Genomic DNA, 27,136 nt, shown 5'->3' on the forward strand with positions numbered 1-27,136 from the left:
CATCGGTTTAGAAGTAAATGCAGAGAAAATTAAATACATGGAAGTGCGTCGGGACCGGAATACAGCAAATTATAGATGCGTTAAAATATTAAATAATACTTTTGATACAGTAGATCAGCGTTTCCCAACCGGTGTGCCGCGGCACACTGGTGTGCCGTGAATGGGCCGCTGGTGTGCCGCGAGAAATCGAAGCAAAATTAATAATTTTATAGCAATCAAATTGCCAAACCTAGGGAAAAATGTATATTTGTATTTCACATAACTATGAACCTCTACTATGAATCTACAATTTTAAGTTTCATACAGGGTTACTGTTCTGTACATTTCTAATGTTGAAAAAATGTATTTGTTATCATTGTTATGACCATTATTGCTTCTTTATTGTTGCAGATTATTTCGTAACTTGAAAATTTAAAATATAATTCAATCCTTTCGACAAATTACCTACATTTGTGTTTTAAAAGTATAAGAGATTTGTTTGTTAGTTCGTTATTTAGTGATCTTCCTTCTTAGTAAAAGGTTGGATATAGTTTTTAAAAAGAAAGCGTATTTTTAAAAACCTGAGTCCAAAATTTCACTGCAATTGTTTTCTATTTTTAAAATAGAATGAAAAATAAGCATAATGATTTGCCACGGGGAAAAACCTCTCTGAGAAGGAGATCAATAATCACAGAAAAAATGCCACTGTGTTTTATATTTACAAATAATAATATCTATAAGTGTGCCGCGAGAATCCAAGTAATATCTATAAGTGTGCCGCGAGATTCCAAGTAACACCCGTAGTGTGCCGCAAGTTGAAAAAGGTTGGGAAACGCTGCAGTAGATAGTTTCAAATATCTAGAATCAATATTAACAGAGGAAAATTATATCCACGAAGAAATTAAATGTCGACTGAAAGCAGGGAATTCGTGTTACTATTCGGTTCAAAATCTCTTGTCGTCGCGAATTCTCTCGAGGAATTTGAAGCTTAAAATATATAAAACGATAATCATGTCTGTTGTTCTGTATGGTTGCGAAACATGGTCACTTACTCTGAAAGAAGAACATAGACTGGAAGTATTTGAGAACAAGATTCTGAGACGAATATTTGGACCCAAGAGGAACGGGAATGAGAAATGGCGGAAACTTCATAACGAGGTACTACATAATTTATATTGTTTACCCAACATTGTTAGGGTCGTCAAGTCTAGGAGACTTAGGTGGGCGGGTCATGTAGCTAGAATGGAAGAAAGTAGAAACACTTTCAAAGTCTTGACTGGAAGACTAATCGGAAAATGACCATTAGGAAGACCTAGGCGTAGATGGGAGGACAATATTAAGATGGATCTCGCAGAGATTGAAATACAAAGTAGAAACTGGATGCAGTTAGCTAAGGATAGAAGTCAGTGGAGATCTTTTGTGAACGCGGCATTGAATCTCCGGGTTCCATAGGCCATAGAGTTAGTTAGTTAAAGATATGCCACATTGACTTGATCCCTAGTCTTCCGTTGCAAGCGCTGCTATCGGCTGAAGAATTCCACTCGCTTTCTTTCGCTTAGCAACAGCTGAACCCTTATTGGCTCAACACGTGGGTGTGTGAGGATGTGAGCTTTAGTTCGCATTTTTGCCACGGCTCAAGACATTTTGGCAGCACTGTAGTTAATAATAATAATAATAATATACTACAGGAACTTGAAACTCGCTTAAAATCCCATTGTATGCTTTGTAAATTTAAAATTTTTGTAGATGGTCTGTCTTGCAATGTCCTCGTAAGTGTGGCTTTGGAAACTAAAAGCCTGTTTCCAATCTCAATCTTCCGAATGACGTAATTTCAATTAACTTTATAGTTTAGAGTCACACTCTTGCGCGTAAATGCTTGAATTTATATTATTTTAAGTTACATATAAACAATTAATAATTATAATAATATAAACGATCATAGTTTCATTATTTCTTTACATTTTTCATAATAGGTATTGTCAAATATACAGTGTGTTGCAAAGTACATGTTATAACGCTTGGGAGGTGAATGTACTCACACAGAAAAAAGGTAAACATTTCTTCAAAATCGCTTAGTTTCAGAGTTAAGAATGCAGAAAGCAACGGTTTTTTTTTTTAAACGGTCAACATTTATTAGAAGCAATATTTTTATAGGAACTTTCTTTTTAAAAAAATAATTGTATTTTTAAGATTTAGAGAAGGAGAATTTATTGCATTAATTAATTTTAATTTATCTTGAAGAATTAAACATTTAATTCAATTTTAGTTGTTAAATGACTTAGTTGCTTACATCATCTTTTCAGTTCGGTTGTTGTTAGTAAATTTTATTTTATTTTTATTATTATTATTATTATTATTATTATTATTATTATTATTATTATTATTATTATTATTATTATTATTATTATTATTGGTACAGGCAATAACATTAAATTTCCTAAAAATGTAATTAAAGATTAACACGTTCAGCCTGACATCTGACAGTAATGTAGAAAATGTGCCCAACGTGAGCCACGGGTGGCATATGCCATTCTTCCTTAAGGGGGTAGACTACTAAATATTTTTCAAAAGCTAACCACTTTTCTTTGGCAGTTTTTCGTAAGTGAAAAGAGATAATGAAATGTAACTTACCTCAGTAATAGATAATGTTATTCTACACCCGAAAATAGAATCGGGAAAATTTTCATGTCGCCATTCATAGAAATTACAATGTGATCAGAATTTGAACTACCAAAAAATCTAGGTTAAGGCAACGACTAGAAAAATGAACTGAACGGTAATTGATAACTTATCATGCTGTCTGTGTTCCTTGTTAACTACTTTTTAAAAATAATATTTGTATTTATTCTGTAATAACTTACATACGTTCTTACAAAATAAATAAGTTATTACAAAATAAATACAAATATTATTTAAAAAGTAGTAAACAAGGAACACAGACAGCATGATAAGTCATCAATTACCGTTCAGTTCATTCTTCTAGTCGTTGCCTTAACCTAGATTTTTTGGTAGTTCAAATTCTGGCCACACTGTAATTTCTATGAATGGCAACACTGAAAATTTTCCCGATTCTATTTTTGGGTCTAGAATAACATTATCTATTATTGAGGTAAGTTACATTTCATTATCTCATTTCATTTACGAAAAACTGCCAAAGAAAAGTGGTTAGCTTTTGAAAAATATTTAGTAGTCTACACCCTTAATTCCCGACGTCCACCACCGATTGTACACGATCTTTTTTTCTGATATTCGTGCTTATAAGTTGCCTTTTTTTTTTTTTTTTTTTTTTTTTTTAGTTAGAAAAGTAGAACAATGTTACGGACTTTCTGTTGTTATATACACATCGTAGGCAATCTATGGAGCAGACCTGTAGATTTTTTAAGGGAAATAAACCTGATATTTATTGTACGTAAAGTGTGGATAGTGTGACATTTTTGTAGCACAAAATGTGTATGGAAATGTGCAGATAATCGTCATCAACAAATTCCATATATATAGTATCAGATTCAGTGACATCAAATTTATACTTCAGCCAATATTTGTGAGAGAAAGGAAATTGCCTATATGTTGTCTTACAATTAGTAATGGTCAATGGTGTAATGCTAGAATTTTTGGTAGGTATATTCTCAATCGTTTTTAAAAGTATAGCGTATACGCAGGACTACTTGCGTATACGCACCCCAATATACGCTCATTCTTTCCTAAATTTAAGGTGAGTATACTTTGGATTATAAAAATTTTAGGTGGGTATATGCCGTATACTCCCGTATACGTCCTATTTCATCACTGGTAATGGTATAATAAACACGGGCCGTCATGAGCCACCGGTTGTGCACGAGTCCAAATATGTGAAAAGTTCAGGAAAATAGTATTTTATATTCAAAAAGGCACCACAGAAAGGATTGCTTCATAGTTACCACAAATATCCCTGAAATTTCAATGTCATTTTTTTTTCATGAATGCAATGCTTCTCCAACTACGTTACTTTAATTACCTTATTTTGTAAAACATCAAATGTGCCACCGGTAGCGCACGTCCGGGCTGAACGTGTTAATAATCATACAATGCATATAGCTTTTATGAAAGTGTATTTACTCAGTATTTTCAACATCTCTATCACTTTAACACAACCCTTTACAACTTCTTGTTACATAATCTATTTAAGAGGCCTCATCCCGGCGAAATTAAAATACCGCTAATTTTACAGTAATTATGTGATATCTTCAAATAGATAAAAGATAATCGAAATGTGGAACAATAGCGCCCTAGACAATATTATTTTACATGAGAAACCGTTATCACGACTCACTTATCTGCTTTCGATTTCGAGCCATTTTGAAAATCGGCATTTATTTTCGCGTTTCTAAACAGCTGAAAACGGAAAGCCACTAGGTGACTTGTGATAACGGTACCTCACGCAAAATAATATTGTCTAGGGCGCTCTTGTTCCATATTTCAATTATCTTTTATCTATTTGAAGATATCACATAACTATTGTGAAATTAGCGGTATTTTAATTTCGCCGGGATGAAGACTCTTAATTACTTTCATTTGTTATTACTTCCCATTTAATTAGACATGGATCATCATCATCGTAGGTATTCTGCCAAGTTTCCATACTCCACGGTTTTCACCTAACCTCTTCGCCTTCACGTATGATTTTTCTGCTCTGGTATCGTCCAGTAATTGTAGCCTCCTTCGCCCCTCTCTCTCTTTTCTAACACCATACCCTCTAGCACGTCCCTCATATTACAGTTTCTTCTTAGCCAATATCCCAACCAGTTCCTCCTCTTAATAATATCTAAAATTTTCCTATTCTCCCTTGAGATTTCTAAAACTCTGTCATTCGTTTTACGCTCGACCCAGCTAATTCTCTCCATTCTTCTCCACACGCACATTTCGAAAGTTTCCAATCTATTTTTATCATTTTTGCGTGATGTCCATCTTTCTGACCCATACAGTACAATACTTCACACGAAGCATTTTATGAGTCTTTTTCTCAAATCTTTATTCAATGTTCCACAGAATAGTATTTTCTTTTTTCTAAAGGCTTCTTTCGTCATTCCTATCCTTGCTTTAATTTCATGTTCACACTTGCAAGAGTTCGAAAAAAGAAACTTTTTAAAAGATTTGTTCAGGGCCTTCTTGACTGGGAAATTTTGAGCTGGGCTTTTGAAAATATTTCAGCTTAAGTGAAGAAATAAAAGTGTGTTCCACCTTTCTTTACCCATTATAACACGGAAAATATATTTTAATTACTGTATTCTGAAGAAGAACAATAAAAATTTCACAATTATGTGCATAATCGTGAAACGTTAAACTAAAAAAAAATGTTCCCAATTACTGTTCTGAATATGGAATACATTTTGAGAAAACAAAATTACGATGTAAAAATCAGCTTGAGGGTGCATAATGGTAACGGACACTTCCGGCGAAATTAAATTATTAGGTCCAAGGGTTGAGATCGGACTACAGAATAGTATGTAGGTAGTTTAAGTTCGGAATTGTGCCTGCAGATAGCAGGGAAATGTTGTTTGGTATGTGTCACTGCATTTCATGGAAATGTTAAATTTTCTTTTCGAGTTTACTCGAAAGCTAACAAATGTCTCCTACCGTTATCTTCTTCCGGTCCGTGGGGGCGCGGTGGCTCAGTGGTAGAGCGTTCACCTCCACTGTTTGGGGTCCCTGGTTCGATCCCAGCTCGTGCCGCATGGACTTTGTGGTGATCAAGCACCGTGCTCGTGGGTTTTCTCGGGGTTCTCCCGTTTCCTCTCACTTTCTTCATTCCACCATTTAGTTCATTTCTTATCATTAGCGTCTCCTTTAGCCTAACGGACATAATCGTGGGACGTAAAACTCAAAGATTTCATTTCATTTTTCCCCCGATCCGCTCGAACTAAAACTTCATCAATATTTATTGAGATCGTTAAAATTCGAGGATGACAAAGTTTAATATGTTGTCCGGACATATTATAAGGAGAACTGATTATTGACAGACAAAATAAATCTTTTAACTGAATATCTAAGATATGAAAGGATCTAGGAAACGTCCTCATACAACGTGTAGTGATGAAATAAAGAAGCACTGCAGAGTAATGTGGAAAACAATTGCCAAAGATGCTCAACTCTGAAGAAGAGTTGAAGAGACATTCGCTTGCAGTTGCTAATGGATTAATGCATGTGGGTGTGTTTATAGATTTTGTAATAGACACGAGTCAAGGGTAACTATGCATGCCATAGTAGTAAAATGCAAAATAAATGTATTTAAGCATCCTTGTCTCCTCCTACGACTGTGATGAGAAATTAATCATTTGGTGCACTTGTACTCTTGACGCAAACTGTAAACTAAAAGATACTCAGTAACCCAGCAAATCATGTACAGGCCACGTGCAGCGGGCAAGACGTTTCTTTGGTGGTCCCTCGTCCATCTGTCAGATTTCACATTCAAAACGCCTGTTTTCCGTAGTTGTTGCTACGTTCAACCCACCCGCCGATCTTCTTTCTCAGCTGGAAGTGGACACTGACCAACCCACACCCATGGCCTGTCTGGTGCATAAATTAATTTACCGAAGCTCTTTTGCTACGTTTTCCGTAGAAAAAAAAAGAAATATATCGTTTAATGTTATTCACTTAGAAGAGTTTCCGATTTCAATTTTAACAGAGATTTATGGCACGTAAGATAAAATGCATTAAGGTGTCCCTAAAGTGAAAGTGGTAAATTGCACTAGATGCATCAACTGCATATAACATCTTCTGGTGCTTGGGGTCCCTGGTTCGATCCCAGCTCGCGCCGTGTGGACTTTGTGGTAGACAAACACTGTGCTCGTGGATTTTCTCGGGGTTTTCCCGTTTCCTCCCACTTTCCTCATTCCACCATTTCACTCATCTCTCATCATCACCGTCTCCTTTAGCCTATCCGGCATAAGCGTGGGACGTAAAACTTAAAGATTTCATTTCATTTTTTGCATATAACATTTTGTCTTTACCTGTGAAATTGTTTTTTTTTTTTTTTTGTTCTTCTTGAATTATTTTCTTTTATTATGAAAAAATAAAATTAGATCTTACAGTTCTATGAGCCAAGCTTGCTAAACGACTGAAATGAATTTTGTAATTAATGAATTTGAATGTTTACAAAAAAAATGCTGGAATGAGAATGCGGGAGGAAAAGGTAGAACTCCAAGGAAACTGACGGACACAATGTGACAAACACGCATGGCCTGGAATCGAATCAGGGAACATTCGCACCAGAGGTGAGCACTTTACTACTGAGGCACCATGCCCCATACTTCCTTTTATTGCTCTTCCGTAAACAATACTTGTTTTGCGAAGAACCGGGTTCAATCCCTTGTATGAGTGAGCTTTCGATGTTGACATAGCACCATGAAACACCTCTACATTGGAAAGGTAAAGGACTAGTCTCTGATTATTTATTCAAGTTGTCTTTGGAGAAGGTTTGATTATTGACCACTCGAATTTCATAGAACTATTTTCGTTACTATTTCTCTCCGTACAAAATACATTGGAAAGGATTTAAGATTTAGATTTCTGGGATTTCGACATCCATGGCCATTTAGTCCGTCACGTTTGAGGGATGACGTCCCTCGGCGAGCACATTATCCGGCGAATAGGAGAGGAAAGGATTGGGAACGAAGGAAGCGACCTGGGACCTATATCTTAGGTGCCATTCTGGCATTTGCCTGATGTGAATGAGAAATTACCAGGAAAACCTCATTCAAGATGGCTGGCCTAAAAAAGCTTTTTCCTCTTTTCCGACCGAGTGTCTCCACCGGGAATCGAACCAGGTATATTGCAAATATAAAGGATTATTTTCTGATTATTTATTCAACTTGTTTTTCAAGAAAGTTTGAATATTGATCTCTTCAATTTGATTGAATGATTTTGAATATTATCTCTTCCTACAAAATACATTGGGAAGATAGGAGATTATTCTCTGATTATTTCTTCAACGTATCTTTGAATGAAGTTTGAATATTGATATCTTAAATTTGATTGAATTATTTTGAATATTATCTTCCTACAAAATACATTGGAAAGATAGGAGATTATTCTCTGACTATTTCTTCAACGTATCTTTGCACGAAGTTTGGATATTGATTTCTTGAATTTGATTGAATGATTTTGAATATAATCTCTTCCTACAAAATACCTTGGAAAGATAGGAGATTATTCTCTGATTGTTTATTCAACGTATCTTTGAATGAAGTTTGAATATTTATGTCTTAAATTTGATTGAATTATTTTGATTATTATCTCTTCCTACAAAATGCATTGGGAAGATAGGAGATTATTCTCTGACTATTTCTTCAACGTATCTTTGAATGAAGCTTGAATATTGATATCTTAAATTTGATTGAATTATTTTGAATATTATCCCTTCCAACAAAATACATTGGAAAGATAGGAGATTATTCTCTGACTATTTCTTCAGCGTATCTTTGAACGAAGTTTGGATATTGATTTCTTGAATTTGATTGAATGATTTTGAATATTATCTCTTCCTACAAAATACATTAGAAAGATAGGAGATTATTCTCTGATTGTTTATTCAACGTATCTTTGAATGAAGTTTGAATATTGATATCTTAAATTTGATTGAATGATTTTGAATATAATCTCTTCCTACAAAATGCATTGGGAAGATAGAAGATTATTCTCTGATTATTTCTTCAACGTATCTTTGAATGAAGTTTGGATATTAATCTCTTGTATTTGATTGAATGATTTTGAATATTATCTCTTCTACAAAATACACTGAAAAGATAGGAGATTATTCTCTGATTGTTTATTCAACGTATCTTTGAATGAAGTTTGAATATTGATATCTTAAATTTGATTGAATGATTTTGAATATAATCTCTTCCTACAAAATACCTTTGAAAGATAGGAGATTATTCTCTCATTGTTTATTCAACGTATCTTTGCATGAAGTTTGAATATTGATATCTTAAATTTGATTGAATGATTTTGAATATGATCTCTTCCTACCAAATACATTGGAAAGATAGGAAATTATTCTCTGATTATCTCTTCAACGTATCTTTGAATGAAGTTTCAATATTGATATTTTAAATTTGATTGAATTATTTTGAATATAATCTCTTCCTACAAAATACCTTTGAAAGATAGGAGATTATTCTCTCATTGTTTATTCAACGTAGAAAGAAAGAAGAAAAAGATAAAACATTGCAGTGTGTGTGTCTACGATACAAAGTAAAAGCAAGAATCACTAAAACTAGTAAATGTAGTGTACAAGAAAATATTTCCCATCCGTTCAAAGGCACCCGAGTTTTGCTATTGTAATTGGTTTATTTTTATTTATTTATTTTCAGAACAAATCAAATAAAAATAAAACGACAAGATAAGACAGTATTATTCCATTGGATGCTTTCGTGCAGCATATGCTACGAGTAATATTATTTTTCTCTGAAATTACACTAAGTGTATTTATCTCGACTTGGCACCCCTATTCGTAGGCGACAGAAGGTATCGCGACGCACATATTGAGAACCTCAGTTATAACTCTTGTGATTGCGATTCAGAAGATGAACATTAAGCTTGGTCTTCCTTATTTATATACTGGTTGTAATACTTGTGGAATTAACAGCTGAAGAACTAGAGCTGTTAAACCATTGGTAGATGTATGCCTTTATTCCAATCAGATCAATTACAACTTGGGTGCCTGTCTACACACTGGTGTCGGCCCAAAAGTGGTGAGTCACCACACGTGCAACTCTTATTCAGTTGTTTCTCAATTAGCCGCTGGACCACTTCAAGTGAAGCAATCTCTGGCGCCGGCACTTTTAGACGCGGCTTCATCAAGCAGCGACGGTCGAGCGAAAAAGAGAAAAATTGAGGTGACCGGCATCAAATCCTGAATTACGTAAAAGGGAATATGTCAACACAAGATAGGAGACATTTTGTGGCAAGCTTCTCACCACAGCAGCCATCAACAGAAACATAATTAAAATGGCATCAAAGAAGCTGTTAAGAAGTGAACAATTAAAAAAAAAAAAAAAAAAAATCGGAAAACTGTCAGAAACTTTGAAATGCAAATTGACATCACTCTTGAGAAGTTTGAAGACATCATAACTGAAATATGTTGAATTTCCTACCAAATACATTTATGAAAAATGAAATCTTTGAGTTTTACGTCCCACGATTATGCCGGTGAGGTTAAAGGAGACGGTGATGATGAGTAATGAATGAAATGGTGGAATGAAGAAAGTGGGAAGAAACGGGAGGACCCCGAGGAAACCCACGCAAACGGTGTTTGTCCACCACAAAGTTCACTTGGTGAGGGCAGGGATCGAACCCGAGACCTCAAGCACCAGAGGTGAACGCTCTACCACTAAGCCACCGCGGCCCAATTTATGCATTTAGTCTTTTACTGTTACTTCTTAGTCCAACTACAGTTAATCCTTTCTGTGAAATCATAGAATAGAGTTTCGTTTATTAAGCGCATGAAGGTTTGTACGATTTGTTCTTCATATCCTCATACAACACCAAGATCATAAAAGATTGTGTCTATTAGATACGTGGACTTGACTTTCCAACAATTCATAAGTTCATATAATTTCAGGAGTTTGTATAATTATCGTAATACGTATGGTTAATTATTTTTGTGTAATATCTTGCTCAAAGGGAGTGTTAAAACTCTGAACTTCCCCACCCCCACCCCCATAGTCCTGAGCTGACATGTAGACTATCTTACAAGATCATTCCGAACAGAAAAGTTGTTCCTTATTCCAACACCTACCTTCGTGAGATATAAATTACAGAATCAGAGTATATGACTGGAGGTATCGCGACGCACATATTGAGAACCTCATTTATAATTCCCGATGCCTTATTGAGAAGCCGCGCGAGGGCTTACTGGAGGAAAATTTCAATAGTGACATCTTGTGTTGCGGTTATGAATTGTACCGTATGCCATTGTAACGTTAACTTTGACATAATTTAAGTTTTCACAGAGTTTACCTATTGAAAAAATAATAACTAAACTTTGACTTGCACGGCATTGGACATGTCACTATTCATGTCTACGACCCCGAAAATTTTGGACTTAAAAACTAATATCCGTAGGGGTTCCCTCATGGCCATACGGTTAGCGTACGCGCCTTCAACAAGGGACATCCAGGTTCGATTCCGGGCAGAAGCTCATGTGATTCAGATCCACCATTATGCAGTAGGTCCACGTCTCAAATTATTCTCTCTGCTGAAAGGCACATTAGATTACAATCCACCACCAATAATACTTGTCGCCCCATGTATTTATTGTTTTCTTTAATGTATATATTTTAATACACACCCAAAACTGGCCCTTCTAACCCGAAAACTGGAAAAAGGGGCTCCGTAGACGATTAGATCTGGTGAAGGCCTATCCGTCTGCAAAATTCAGTGCCTCTAACTCACTCGTTCCTATGCGAACTGCTCATGTCTGACATACATTATATTATTATTATTATTATTATTATTATTATTATTATTATTATTATTATTATTATTATTATTATTATTATTATTATTATTATTATTATTATTATTATTGCTTTATTATTATTAAAGATTTACATATGTTTATTTCTTCCAGTTCTACTTAAATATTGATTATATACTTCATTCTTCACATCAATATTTATTGATTTGATATTGAGAGGACACATTTCTTTAATGTCTCAGGGCGTCAAACTATTGCTCTGGACAAGGGCGCCGATTTCTCTGTAAATTTGGGGGGGGGCATTCAGATGGAGAAGGTATATATATATGAAGATTTTAAGACAAATTGCACTCAAGTTATGCCAAATATTGTATATTCACAAATACAGTAGGGGGGCCCGAGCCCCCTCAGCCCCCCAGGATCGGCCCCCTTGGTTCTGGAGGTCTATAGCAGGAGAGCAGGAGATGTGTATGTAAATGTGTATACCCTGCTCATGATCAATTGGTATGTGGCCCTCCTAATATTTGTGCGTTGTGCCACTGTCCTTTTCATGGCACCCTACCAATATTCGTAGCACCTCTCTATTCATGAAGATAGTTCTCCCTTCCGTGACAACACAACCGAACAAATTATTATTTAAACATACCGCAATTGTATTGTTGCTGATATGACATTTCCATCGGTAAACTTAGACTTATTATTGATTGCCAGGAGCGCACCTACGTGGGAGGAATTCACTGGGTCCAGACATGGGTGACCGAAGAATTTTTTAGGGGGGGGGCTCAAATCCCTGGTTGCTATACTACGTTTGGTATCTTTTATTTGTATTTAGAAAATCTTAAGAAATTTAATATATTTTCGTGAATAAGGAGGCGGCTCAGGCCCAACCCTGCCCTCCCCTTCGGGCGTCCATGGGTCCGGACTTTTTTTCCCCCAAACTTCACAACTCGAAATGTGCTTTTGTGCACTTCTTTAATAATACTATACTTTTTTCAGCAGACAATTGATTGATGTAGTGTAAAGATTTTTCTTACGTTTATTCTTTCTTATAAAAACTATCATTTTTCAGGGGAAAATAGTGGTAGTACTTATCAATTACTTATCGTCTTTTCGGGTCTAGAATATCACCAGTTCAATACTTCATAGACGTAATGTCTTGTAGTATTGGACTTCTTCAAACTTTGGACCCCTCCTAATAAAAATTTCTGGGTCCGAGGTAGTTGATTGCTAATGTATTACGTGTGTGTGTGAAACGGGGAAGTGACAAGCTACGAAATATATAGCAGAAAATTAATGAGATATTCTACGAAACGAAAAATGATGAAATGAAAGGAAATGAAATTTTACGTTCCACGGTTATGCCGGTTAGGATAAAGGAGACGGTGATGATAAGAGATGAGTGAAAATGGTGGAATGAAGAAACGGCAGAACCCCGAGAAAACCCACGAGCACGGTGTTTGTCCACCACCAAGTCCACACGGCGCGAGCTGGGATCGAACCAGGGACCCCAAGCACCGGAGGTGAACGTTCTACCACTGAGCCACCGCGCCGAAAAGTGATAAATGAAGAACTGAACAGTGGTACATATTTCATATCCATTGGTTAAACCAATGGAATCTAGGCTCAAAATAAACATTATTCTCCTTTACCCGAATTGAAACCGGAAGGTGTACTATATTTATACGACATCCGGTTTTAGTAGAGAGATTATATGACATTCAGGCTTACTGAGGTTCAACTCCACACTGAGAAAAAAAATTGTAGGTGGCGTACTTAAAAAGGTAAGTTACATGTGTAATTCCTGTAGTTTTTGGATTTAACGTACAGCAGACGTATAACTGAAAACGCATGTTTTATATTACTTTCTGTATAAGTGTTCCGTATGAAACAATATAGGCGGTCAGGATCTCACATACAAATAAATGTATATAACATATAGCTGAGAAATGTAACATAAGTATATGCATCTGATATACGGAAAATTGTTAGATGTCAAACATTCTACAACAGCATGATGTAACATCTAAGAGCATATGGAGTATGTAGCATATGGATAACGTATGTTCCGTACTGTTTTCTGTAGTAAGCAAGAGGATTCCGTATATTTGTACAATATACCGCTGTCCGGAGAACGGATTTTTCTCAGTGCAGTCGGACTCAAACTCCTGTAAGGCTAAATGTCACAATTAGCATGAAGATTAAATATTTTCTTTGGACGCTTTCATTACTGGAGACTGCTTCTCACTATCTATGTATTACGACTTTTATTCTATAGCGATCAATGTTAAACCGGAAGTGATTGATTTCTGCCGCTTCCGGTTTGAATAAGGGTTAAGACAGAATATGATAGCTATTCTTAGAACGCTAAATCTATGCCATGAAACACGGTTCTCGTTATCTCGTATCGTTTTTGCTATGTAAAGCCTTATTAAAAACGAAAGTGGTAGTGGATTTGTATCACTTCCGGTTTTAATGCAGAGTTAACGATAATTTGATTTGATTTGTGAACTTCACGCCCTGTTCAGCAGCGAGGCTATATGAAACGTGGACCTACAGTTTTAAGTGGGATCCGAACCACATGAGCTCTCGCCAGGAATTAAGTCCGTGTCTCCCACGCCAAAGGCGCGTACGCTAACCACTTAGCCACGAAGGAGCTCAAGGGGTAATGATGGAAATGAAATGTGTTATTAGGACGGTTAATCAACTGCAGAAAACTGCTTCTCTGTCGTCTTAACTCTGTAGTGACCACGTTAAACCGGAAGTGCTTGATTTTATGCCACTTCCGGTTTTAGTAGAAATATTAGAGCGGAGCTTGAATATAGTCTTGGAATGGTTTTTGATTGTAGAAAAACCGCTTCACGCTGTTACAATTTTTATTCTGTAACGTTAAAACTGGAAGTGATTGATTTCTGCTACTTCCGCTTTTAGTAGAAAGACTAGATTGGAAATGGAATATATTCTTGGGATCCTTAATTGAATACAAAAACCACTTCTCGCTATCTGTTACTGTTTTGATTCTATGACGATCAACGTTAAAATCGTTAAGTGGTTGATTTCTGCCACCTGCGGTGCTAAGAGAGGAGATGATACGTATTTTTAGAAATTCATTCCAATAAACCTCGCTGTCTTTTCGTTTGTTCTGAATAGATGAATATTGAAACCGAAAGTTGTAGTAGATTACTACCACTTCCGTGTCAGTAGAGATTTAAGGCTGGAGATGAAATGTAATCTTGGCTCATTTATTCAATTACGTCTTAATTTTATCAAGAAGTTAGCAGAAAATTTTCCGCTTCATGAGAGATCGACGAAAGGCGTGATATAACAACACTAAGACCATATTTATTAGTGGAATCATGGGCGCCCGAAGAGGAGAACAGGGTGGGGCCCAAGCCAACCCCCTGGCTCACAAAAATGTTTTAAATTTCTCAGGATTTTCTTAATACAAATAAAAATATACCAAACGTAAAATAGCAAGCTGGGATTTGAGCTCCCTCTAGAAAATTTTCTTCGGGCGCCCATGATTGGAATATATTGTGTAATGACTTGCGTATCTTTAAAAGTTGATAAATGGTCTTCATTATGTTCGTATAATCACTTTATCAACTTATATTTTTCTAGTATGAATAATATATCACTTAAGCAGTGTTTGGTATATAATACTTGGGTAAAGTATTGTTACTCGCGAGAATTGAAAAATTCTCATCTCATCTCAAATACGAGACAAAACTTGTCATGTTTTTCGTCTTGTCTAGAGTTGCCAACTGATAGGTATTTTACCGGCAGACCGGTATTTTTATCAGCTTTAACTATATGTTTCAAGGTTTAAAATGCAATTATTCTTAATCTGTTTTAGGGATTGTGAGCAGGTTGCCGGTAACTTTATTTTTCAGAGTTGGCAACCCTAGCTTGTCTCAAATTTGAAAATGTGCTTCTTGTCTCGTTTCCGAGATGAGACGACAAATTTCTTGTCTTGTCGGCAACACTGTTAGCTACATTTTCAAACTTTTATTTTTTTAAATTGACTTGCGTACTTCAAATGTCAAACGGATGCACCGACCATTTTTTTTATTATCATACGTCACACACTACAGTCACTGGCGTCTCTGACATGTAAAATGGGGAAGGGGGCACCAAAGAAAGTCATTTAAAAATGGTAGTACCTAACCCAACCTATTTATTATCTTCGATTCCATTTGTTACCTTTCTGCTTACCTTCACGGGCTTCCTAAGGTATATCAAGAATTCTGTTATAATCGTTTCACAGCCTAAATATTATATTCTAAATAAATATAATTATATGTTATTCTGTCGTTAGTAAATGAATTAAATTAGAATAAAATATTGAATATTTTGTACTTCAAAATATTTGGGGGGACGCGTCCCCCCCGCCAGAGACGCCTATGACTACAGTCATAAATCTTTCAGTTTTACGTCCCACGATTATGCCCTTTAGGCTAAGGAAGACGGATGACTGATGATGGAAGATTTGGTGGAATGAGAGTGTGGGAGTACCCGGAGAAAACCCATGGACACGACATTGTGCATCACAAACTTACGTGGCCGAGGCTCCAGATGAAAGCGCTCTCCCAACCGATCATATTTCAGTTTCCTGAGCACTCCAGTCTCCTCGTATACAAGGTTTCTTTAACCTTTAACAACTTCGACAGAGACACAAACAAATACTTATCCAAGACAGTTAAAATTCCACAGGTTCCCCATCGGGAATCGAACCCAGGACCCCGTACACCAAAGGCGTAACCACTAGACCAGCGAGGAGGGCATATTACTGAGCCACCTTGTACCCTATGTTAAATAAGCGAAAAATAATTTGATCAACTGTTGTTGGTATTTAATTGCGGAGTTACATGTTTAGTGTACAATGTATCCTGTTTAGAGGTGATGCGAGCGACTAATGGAAGCGTTTCTTTGTTTTTTTCTTCTTTTTTTAGTTCACAAAGCAGCCTGTGATGGATACCTACACGGCCTTCGTCAACAACTGGAAAAACGCGAAAGAAGCCATCAAGTCAACTTGCCAGGCTAAACCTGCCTTTGCGAGGTTTCTCGAGGTAAGAATAACAAAGAAACAAATGACAACAAAAACAAAAAATACAACTTCCACCATTTTTAGACGACGCAAATAATAATAAAAAAAAGTAAAAAGTCAAGTGATTCCTTTTTATTGTCCGAGATTAAATTTCTTTGGTGTAAAACACAGCAAGTTACAAGTGACAGGTGAGATTAAATTTATCTAATTTCAAACAACTTTTTTCTCTCTCTTTCTTGTCTTATTGTGAATTTTAAAAGGTAGAAGACCCAGTCTTTTCTTTTTTAAAACAAAAAGGACCACCAACATATTTTTGTTGTCATTTATTTTTTATTTTGCTTCAAGGTTGTCAATTCTCTGTCATCCATTTTTTAAATTCCAATTATTCCAATAACTTCTCAATGGAAGTGTGCGAAAAACTAAACTAATCCAAATGGCTACCAACATCCGTTTGTAACAAAAGACGATCTGTTTTTATTGTGAGCTGATTATTTTTCTTCAGTTACCACTTTACTTTCAGCAATGCATTCGTTACAATCACTGTTTTTAGTAGTCAATATTCACATCAGAGGACATAAATATATATTTAATGGTGAAAGGTTAGGTTTAGTTGTACTGTAACCTTCAAGTCACGTTTAAATTAGTTCCTTAGAAATAGAATTATGCTAAGTAAATTGCGTAAAGTGCATACTTGCTTTTTATTTATTTATAACAGTTATGGCATGTGTATGAGATAAACCGAATGGTGGTGTGTGAGAAAAAACTGAATCCAAACTCAATACTAAAGAAAGGATTGCCCATCCTCTATACAGGGTGTTTCAAATAACCCCCTGCAACGTTTGAGAGGTGATTCCTGACACCAAGATAAGACCAACCTGGGTGCACAAATGATTCCTTTCGGAGTTATAGGCTGTCGAAAACATGAAAAAAAAAATGAACTTTAAAGGCCCATAGCTCCAAAACTATGGGACCTACAGTACTCGAGTCAAGACTTCACTTAGGAACTAGTATATGTCCTATCCAAATATCCAAGTTTCACAAACCTACGGTTCTTCCGCAACAATTTTTATAGAGATAATTGATGAGTACTTCAAATTATATGCCTGTAGCCAAACTCCATTTGTAAAAATTGTTATGTAGGATTCTGAAACAGTTGTTTTTGGATAGCGCACATATTAATTCCTAAGTGAAGTCTTGACCCTACTACGGTTGGTCTCATAGTTTTGGAGCTATGGTAGACCTTTAATGTTCATTTTTCATGTTTCCGGCAGCCTATAACTCCGAAAAGAAGTATTTGTGCACCCAGGTTGGTGTATACTTTTTGTCTTATCTTGGTGTCAGGAATCACCTCCCAAACGTTGTCAGTGTTGTTTTAAAACACCCTGTATAAGAAGGAATGTAAGCGCCCTGTATAAAACAAGGAATGTTATTAGAAATAGAAATCGATAGAAAACAAACATTTAATGTCTGAACATTACAGGCACTATTTGTCGCTTCAGAGGAGGAGGTCAATTTCCCTTTGAGTTTGATATATATACAAGGTGTATCAAAAGTCGGAGCCAGTTGCCAGTTCAGCAAGCTGTCTCTTGGGCCCTTACTATAGCAACAATACAGCATTGATTGGAAACGAGTTCAAAATATTCTAGATTTCCTCACATTACAATGTCTTCAATCGCAGCATCATCAGTGTTTACAGCGAGTCAGTGTTCACTGACTGGGGAACGTAGATCAAATGAAATGACACCAGTTTCCTGCTGAGTTGACAGTTAAAACAAGAATAAACATGATTGAATATCATTGATATAGCAAGCAGCAAGAGCAATGAATAGTTACTGACTTTTTGTCAAGTGTGCATTTTGATTTTTCTCGTCTTCTGCTGATAGCGGCATTCTTCACTATTCCCTGTTCAGCGTAAGCTCTAAACTCTGTAAGATAAACAAAAATATTTGTATCCTTCCGCTCGTCACAAATATGATTGGTTAGTGATGTATCACTCCCACTTCCCACGGGGAGGAGCAAATTATACACGTGCATTTTGACAATACTCTCTCGTGTTGTCCAGATACTTACAGCAGCAGCAGAAAAGAAAGAAAAAAATCGAAAGATTTTATAAAAAAATGAGTTTCGCTGGTAAGCAATTGTTGTTTAGTGAGTAAAGGTTTCCCTTGTTGGTGTTTGACCACAACACTCGCGGAACCGGAATTCATGCCAGCCGGGGTTGAAAGCAGAACTCGCGTCCACAGTTGAATTGGCGCCATCATTACTGCGCATGCTTTGTGTTTATTTCTATTGTTTCATTAACCACACTCAATTGCAGTATTATTAGATAATCTGCATTATATTTTTGTCATTTATAATAATATAGCAGTTTTATATGGAGCTTCATAGTAAAAATAATAATCCAATCGCATGAACTATTTTGCGGAGAAGTACAAGCGTCGGTGGGACAACAACAAATCAGCAAAATTTAGTTTTAAGTGGCTTTGTTTATCGCAGTTTAGAGCTTACGCCGAACAGGGTTTAGTGCTTCTGTGGGTGTGATAAGACAGTGTTACAACTAGTAGAAAGAAACGAGCTTGAGAGCCTTGGCTGGATTAACCATTCATCCTACTTTATTTTACGTCACAACAATAGATTTCCAGTTGAATTTGTGAACAAAAACACCTCCTAGAGTATGACTTCATTCCTTAACACTTTGACCCCCTTCTGATCAAAAACACAAAACGCGCTTTGTTGTGTGTTATGATATACTAAAGGAGTAATTATTCCCAAAATTCCAGATTTTTTTAAAATCCAGGTCCATTGGAAATATTGGACAGTGAAATATGCCATATTGGCATAATTCCCCAACTTCTTTTTTCAGGTCTTTGGAAGCTCCTACAGGTCTGCAAATTTTTGAGTATAAACTTTATGACTCCGAACTATATGCACACATAAATTCAGATCTCTACGTCAGTTGTTTTCTCTTTCTAAACGTGTCTTCAATGTCCAAAAATGTTGCTACTGTAGGCGCTGATTTCACTCCTTTCAAGTGTTTTTTTTAGCAAAAATGTTAAGAGATCAAAGTTTTAGCTTTGCACAAGTTGGAGACGTCCAGCAATTTTTAATTTGGTAGGACAAATACATGCTGAGATATTCAAAACAATGTAAACGCCTGAACTCGAGAAAACGCAAAAAGGCGGTAGTCGCTGCTTCGCCGTGCGATGTTGTAAAAAAAAAATTAAATAATAATAATAATAATAATAATAATAATAATAATAATAATAATAATAATAATAATAATAATAATAATAATAATAAATTGTGGTTTTCAAGTACTCTTATATAGGATAAACTTTCATGAAAAAATTAAATTTTTTGGAGATGGTCGAGCGGCATGTACTTGATCACTCAGAATGGATTGACTCTGCAGTGATGCCAACCTGAAACGCTATAAAATCTGATTTCAAGAGGCAAAAAAAAAAAAAAAAAAAAATACATTTTGCATTTTGATATCCCATGTACTACTACTGCTACTACCACTAATAATAATAAAATATGAAAATCAAACTTTGTATGTCGTCTATTTTTTCCAATTTCTTGCTGAATTATCAATAAATTTAGGTCTTCCATAATATAAAATTGTTTTGAATAACTATTTTCCTTAATCGAGAACAAATGTATTTTCTTATGTTGTGAGAAATGCAGTCCACACCTTTGCACCATATCCTTACACTGAGCCGAGTGATACAGAAAAGTTTTGTTCTCCACACATTTCACGTGGAACGTTTGGAAATTTATTGTTTGTCATTTTATATGTTACTTTCTTTCCTTTCTTCATTGTTTTGTTTCCTTATTTCTTCAAATATCAGAGTACAAATTTCGTTTGTTGGTACTTGATTTTTAGATTCGCATATGATTAAGTCACCCCTCACTTCCTTGACTTTGCCGATAACAGACTAAAAGTTGACAACACTGACACGTTACTGATGCTTCATTATATCTACTTCCCGCTCATAGCAAGTTTTCTTTTCTTTTTTTTTTTTTTTTTTTGCGTGGATTGCACATATAGTGAAAAATCTCATATATACCTCCAATTTCGTAAAAAATTGCCATTACCCCATTCCGAGAATTTAATGTAAAAAAATCCCACAAAATGGAATTTTCCCCACATGTTGGCATACCTGGTTCACTGTCTTCTTAGTTTGGCAACATTGTCGGTGTACATCTGGCGTTTCACGTTGTTTTCAAATGTGCGTTCGGAAGGTAGCGCCACGAATCTTACTGAATTTTTCCGATGCATCACACCTGCTGAAAAGCAACTCTATGATTGGTATTGATCTCAGGTATCACGAGTCGTCGCGATAACTATAGCGTCGGTGTTAGTCTTATGGGTTCAAAGCGCCCCCTAAAATATTGAACATATCGAGTTTTCTTTCGGCATCGAGTTTTCTATCGGCATCGAGTTTTCAATCAAACCTAGGAGAATATTTTTTTATTATTATTTGAACACGAGCAAGTAAATCTACACAAAATTTGGAACTGACCAGAAAAACAACACATTTCTAGGAGCTTATGATGTCAGAGACCTCATTGTCAAAATGAATTAGCCACAAACATATAAACACGTAGTATTTTGACACACTAGCTGAACCTGTGGTATTTACACAGCACGTCAGTATAATATGTACACGAATCAAATCGTTGGATGCAACATCGACGAGAGGAGAGAGTCGTAACCTGCATTTCCTTGCTTTTCTTGGATGAAAATGACCACTTTCCACTCATTGTAATGTGCAGTGAGAGGTAGGTTATGTAACAGCAGGTAAAACGTGGCAGGACTATGTGTTGCGTTTCCGAACCGCCACAATCAATTTCAAAACTACAACCTCATCCCAAGAAGTTGTTAAGTATGAGGTAAGATGTCAAAGGAATCCTGGATCCTAATCAAACCATTAATTCCACTTTCTACTGTGAATAGTTGGACAGATTACAAGAAACATTAGGATTGGAGCTGTCAGACTTCGTCAATCCCTAAGGACTCATCATCCACCATGATAACGCCAGACCGCATGCTGCTGTTATCACACGTCAAAAATTAATAGACTTCGGATTGGAAGTGTTCTCCTAGCATTTTATTCTTCTCATGTGGCCCCTCCTCTGTTTCGTATGTTGCAGTACTCCTTCACACGTAAACTACCTGACAATAGTTCTCCAACTTAAAATTTTGGAACGTATCGGCATGTGATTCATCACCTACAAACAAGATGGCTCCGACTTCAAATATTGGGATGTATCGCCATGTGATTCATCACCTACCAGCAAGATGGCTCCGACTACAAATGTTAGTACTTATCGGCATGGGATTCATCACCTACAAGCAAGATGGCTCGGACTGCAAATCTAGGTCTTACCGGCGTGGTATTCATCACCTACCAGCAAAATGGCAAGAGGACATCAATTGGTATGGTGATTATCCACATTCCTAGCTGCATTGATGATTTCAGGGCCTAGTCTGGTTAGGGAAATTCTCTCGAGCAATGAACTCCCCACCACACCGGTATATATATCCGAGTATACTCAACGTGGGTTACCAGTATTGTTGTAGTATTACTTTTAACACTCCCAATGTATCCTCTCCGGGGAGATATTCTGAAGGCACTACTGCCTATGTGAATTATAGTTTGTGATGTTCGCACTTATATCTGCACACCAAAAGCGGGTAGAACTTTTTCCACTTATCCAACAAATCAACTTGTCTGCCTTAAGCAGGATTAACGAACTTTATAAACTCCAAATAAATATGTTTTATTTCAACATCGTTAATCAGCTATTTTATAGTAATTGTGTTCTGTTATTACTAATGTTATGACTTTGAAACTCATACAGGGCCGGATTTCCCAATAGCCCCGGTAGGCCCGGGCCTATGGGCGCAAGCTCCCAGGGGGCGCACGGCCGAGAGAAAAAAAAATAAAAAATATCTAGAAATAAAAATAAATAGCCATAACTTAACATATTTTTTGAATTGATTAAAAAAATCAGGCTAATAAAGCATTCTGATTTTGAAGTTCATTGAAAAGAATAATTGTTGGTAAAGTTCACCAATCTTTTGTTAATACATTAACAGTATTTTGTTAAGCCCAGAACACTAAATTCCTCAAAAAACTTGCAATGATAAAATTGCATCGTGGAGTGGTGTTTAAGCAATTAACATATAGGCCTGATATATTTTTTTAATAAAGGTTTTTAGGAAAGTAACTTTAACCAGACTAGGGGGCGGAAAAAATTATTGGGCCTAGGGGCGCCAAAATGCTAAATCCGGCCCTGAACTCATATCATGACTTCGTTTGTTTGTATGTTGATTTAGGTATTAACATATTGTTCGATTTTCTTACGATATTTTGAATATTTTTAAAATGTAAATGTAAAATATATTTTTTGTTATTCATTTCTTTTTCAGGCCACATGTCGAGAACATAAAGCGAAGTTAGACATCGATTCACTTCTCATTATGCCAGTTCAGCGAATTCCTCGATACGAGCTACTTATCAAGGTAAGACTTCTGTATATATTATTATATTAGGAAAGTATGCGAGAAGCCTTTCTGTAATGTGTGGGGGAGGAGTATCTTTGTACTTCAGGATTTACATTACTTTATTTTGCTTTTTTTTTTAAATTTCTGGTTATAATTTGTATATGAATACTGTGGATTGGACTCACGTCCGCGTTTCCTGGGTTCGATTTCCGGTAGTGCTTCCCAATTTTAGGCGTGAGGCAAACTGAGGAGTCACGTGAATAAAAGACGTGATGGATACTAAGTCTAGAAAGCCCTGATACACCTGTTTGGGACAGGGTAACCACGCGTTCGTCGTTAGGCTGGACATAGTTCAGCCGTTTGCTAACAGATGGCATTGGAGCGGCTCTAGCCCACAAAAAAGATTTTTACGCCAAGTGGTGTAGTGGTTTGGTTATAATTTGTAGTGCTTTCCTGAGGGCATTACCCTGTTGGAAAAGAAAGCATCTTGTCAGCTTCCCACAACACTTCCACCGAATATAATCACACACCGTTCTTTAAAAGCTTGCATAATAATCCCTAGTTAATGTTTGTCTCTTTGGAAGAATATACCATCACGAATAAATAAATAAATAAATAAATAAATATTTAACAATAAACTTTCCTGTTGAGGGAACTATCTTGGTTCTCTTTGGAGGTGAGGTGAGCTGTGTTTCCTGCTTGGAACTTCTTTTTGAGTCAGGAGTGTTAATGATGGACCCATGTCTTATCTACCAGTATTATGAATCGAGTCAGAAAAGAATCTGGATTTGCCCGAGAAAGCTGAAGATTATCCCTTGAAACGTTGAACCTGATCAATTTTTGGTCAGGGTTTTTAAAGTTTGGGCACTTTAAACTTGGTAAAACTTTTTTCGTTCCCAAATTTCTGGGAGATGTTTCTGTCAACTCTTGCAGTCCACAAGCCCACTATCTCAACAATCTGATGGTCAGTCGGGGATCATTTAAAACAAATTTTGTTATGCATTTTGTAAATGTTTTCCTGAGATGGTACTATTTCAGCTGGTCTTCCTGGTCGTGGGTTCAATGCTGTCCCCCCCCCTTAAATTCAGTTATCCATGTCTTCACTGTGGGATAAGAAGGAATACTTTCTTCTGATGTCGGCGTAGATATGCTGCGGCGTGAAGTCCTACTTACAAAAATATTTAGTAGCAACTACTCACTCTACTTTCTTTACCCGCAGAAACACAGAAAAAGTGAATATTTGGTATGAGATTCTACGAAGCTTAAATAAATATGTCCAATAAGTTATACATGTCTAGGAATAGAACTTTTGTAACAATTTTCGTATATGCGCTGGAATATGCTAATGTCGTACGGATAAAAATGTCTGCATAGATTACGTACATGTTCCTGGTGCATATTGGCTTTTAACTGTTATAAAGGTAACGTGACTCTTTTTAGCGAGAAGAAAAACGTGTTTTGCGCGTCATTGAATAAAGATCCACCAGATGTTTTGTATGGATATTTTATTGGCTAAAAATATACAGACTGTTCCATAATTCGTGTTATTTTCTACAGCGCTGGGAGAAGATGAAGTTTATACTCTATTAATGTAAAATTTGGCACTCTTATTGAGAAATATCTGAATTTTTCAAATTTCTAAAAAAATCAGAGAAATTTGCCGTTTAACCCCCCTTTTAGGGGTGTAAACACGAAAGTTCATTTTTCTTATGGGAGATTCAATGTTAAATTTTAGAAGCAGTTTTCTCCAATAATTATTCGTGAAGATTTTGGAGCAAATGAGTTGTATTTGTTACAAAATGCAAAAACACTCATTCACAAAGCTAGTACAGCCGTCTCAAACATTATTTTGTGAAGGTCCCTTTTTTGGGGGGCAAGGGGCGTAAAAAGGTGGTGGGTGATATGTTACCAAAATCCGAAAATTTATTTTCGGAATGCCAGTAAGCATGAGATTAATCACAAATGTCACAGAATTAATGCTCCAATGTCCTTACATGTAAGAGTGAGTGATAATGGGGCTTCAGCCCCCTTTCAAAAATAAAAAAAATCACCATAAATATCCTTAGTAGGGACATATGAGAAGAAGATATTTTTGTTAATTAATGTGAAATTTGGCATCATTGTATCAAAAGAGTGTGCGTTTTTCAAATCTGGAATGTTATTTTGATAACGCACCGCCTTAGGGGGACACAGGGGGCGAAGCAATCAATGATGGATCTTTATAAAAATTCCAAATTTTGTTCAGGAAATACCAGTGAGCGTCAGATTTTTCCCCACTGTCACAGAATTAATATTCTAATGCTCCTTGCATGTGCCAGCGACTAATATGGGGCTATAGCCCCCTCTCAAGAAAATCACCATAAATATCCTTAGTAGTGACATACGAAAAGAAGGTACTTTTTGTCAATTAATGTGTAATTTGGCGTCGTTGTAGCACAAAGGTATGAGTTTTTCACATCTGAAATGTTATTTTAGTAACCACTGCCTTAGGGGGGCACAGGGGGTGAAGCATCAAATGATAGACCTTTATAAAAATTCCAAATTTTGTTCCGAAAATGCCACTGAGGGTCAGATTAATCACAAATGTCACAGAATTAATATTCCGATGCTCCTTGCATGTGTCAGTGACTGATATGGGGCTACAGCCTCCCTTCCAAAAATCATATTAAAAATTCACCATAAATATCCTTAGCAGGAACATACCGGAAGAAACTATTTTTTTAAAATTAATTAAGTTAAATTTGATGATATTGTGCTAAAAAGGTATGGGTCTTTTAATATGGGATGTTACTTTGGTACCACACCGCCTTAAGGGAGGCACAGGGGGCGAAACAAAATGATGGATACTTATAAAAATTCCAAATTTTATTCTGGAAATGCCAGTGAGCATCAGATTACAGCCCCCTTCCAAAAAATCACATAAAAAATTAGCCATAAACATTTTAGCAGGGACATCCGAGAAACCATTATTTCTTGTCAAATTAATGTAAAATAATTTATCTTAGTAAAAAGGTACGCGTTTTTGAAATATAGAATGTTATTTTGGTGACGCCGGATTAGGAGGGCACAGGGCGCGCAGCATAAGCATTTGAATCTTTATTTTAAAAAAATCCAAATTTTATTCTTGAAGTGTGAATGAGTATCAGATTGATCACAAATGACACAGAATTAAGATTACGATGCTCCTTGCATGTGCCACTGATTGATGTGGGGCTACAGCCCCCTTCCACAAATCACGATAAATATCCTTAACAGGGACACACCGGAAAAAGCTATTTTTTTAAATCAAGTAATGTGAAATTTGGCGCTGGCGTTTTTTTAAATTCGGTATAATTTTGATAACGCACTACCTTTAGCGGCAAAGGGGGCGAAGCATAAGATTGTGGATCTTTATAAAATTCCAAATTTTATTTTGAAAATGCTAATGAGCGTGAGATTAGTCACAAATGTCACAACATTAATATTCCGATGCTCTTTGCATGTCCCAGTGACTTATAGGGCTACAGCCCCCTTCCAAAAATCACAAAAATTCACAATAAGTATGTCATAATTAATATGCAAGTTGTCATTATTGCAAAAAAAAAAAAAAAAAAAAAACAATAAAACTGGAAATTATTGTAAATGAATAACTTCTGTCAGTGTAACTGATTATGCATATAGCTTTGTTGTTATGGTGTCACTGGAATATAATCAAAGAATTTTATATTTTTAAAAATCAATTAGGGCTCTTTTTATAGCAGAAAATCTCACACACAAATCACCTACGTATTTTCTACACACTTAAGCAGAACCATCTCGAAATAGAACACAAAATGACAATGGAAAACGTAACAGGAACAAAAAAATAAATAAATAAATAAATAAATAAATAAATAATGAAAAGTAAGATTTTAAAAATTAAAAGTGAGCTTTAAGTTTCAATATTGTTTGCTTTATTCGTAAAAAGAGAAAGCATGTATTTTCATTACTTCTTACACAATAACCATATTATCCAACTTTCCATATAACAACTTACTCGTATGTACTGCAGACGTAATACACACGGACACACGGTTGTAATAGAAACAAATGTTTCCCTAGGAATATGAATCAGTTGCTGGAAATTATTCTTTGTTGAAAACAACTCTTTTTGGCTCTACTA

The 27,136-nt window shown here is 35.9% G+C and overlaps 1 protein-coding gene across 1 annotated transcript in view; it reads left to right on the forward strand.

Annotated features, from left to right (window-relative positions):
- The window catches only part of LOC145681296 (uncharacterized), a 510,716-nt gene that overhangs the window by 398,608 nt on the left and 84,972 nt on the right, over positions 1-27,136 (forward strand). The window contains exons 5-6 of the mRNA XM_081752944.1: positions 16,387-16,503; positions 22,921-23,013. Of these exons, the coding sequence (XP_081609070.1) occupies positions 16,387-16,503; positions 22,921-23,013 (210 nt within the window). The remainder of the gene's footprint in view (positions 1-16,386; positions 16,504-22,920; positions 23,014-27,136) is intronic.

This window comes from Thermobia domestica, chromosome 3, assembly GCF_964235325.1.
Source record: "Thermobia domestica chromosome 3, izTheDome1.hap1.1, whole genome shotgun sequence".
In the NCBI taxonomy this organism is placed as follows: domain Eukaryota; kingdom Metazoa; phylum Arthropoda; class Insecta; order Zygentoma; family Lepismatidae; genus Thermobia; species Thermobia domestica.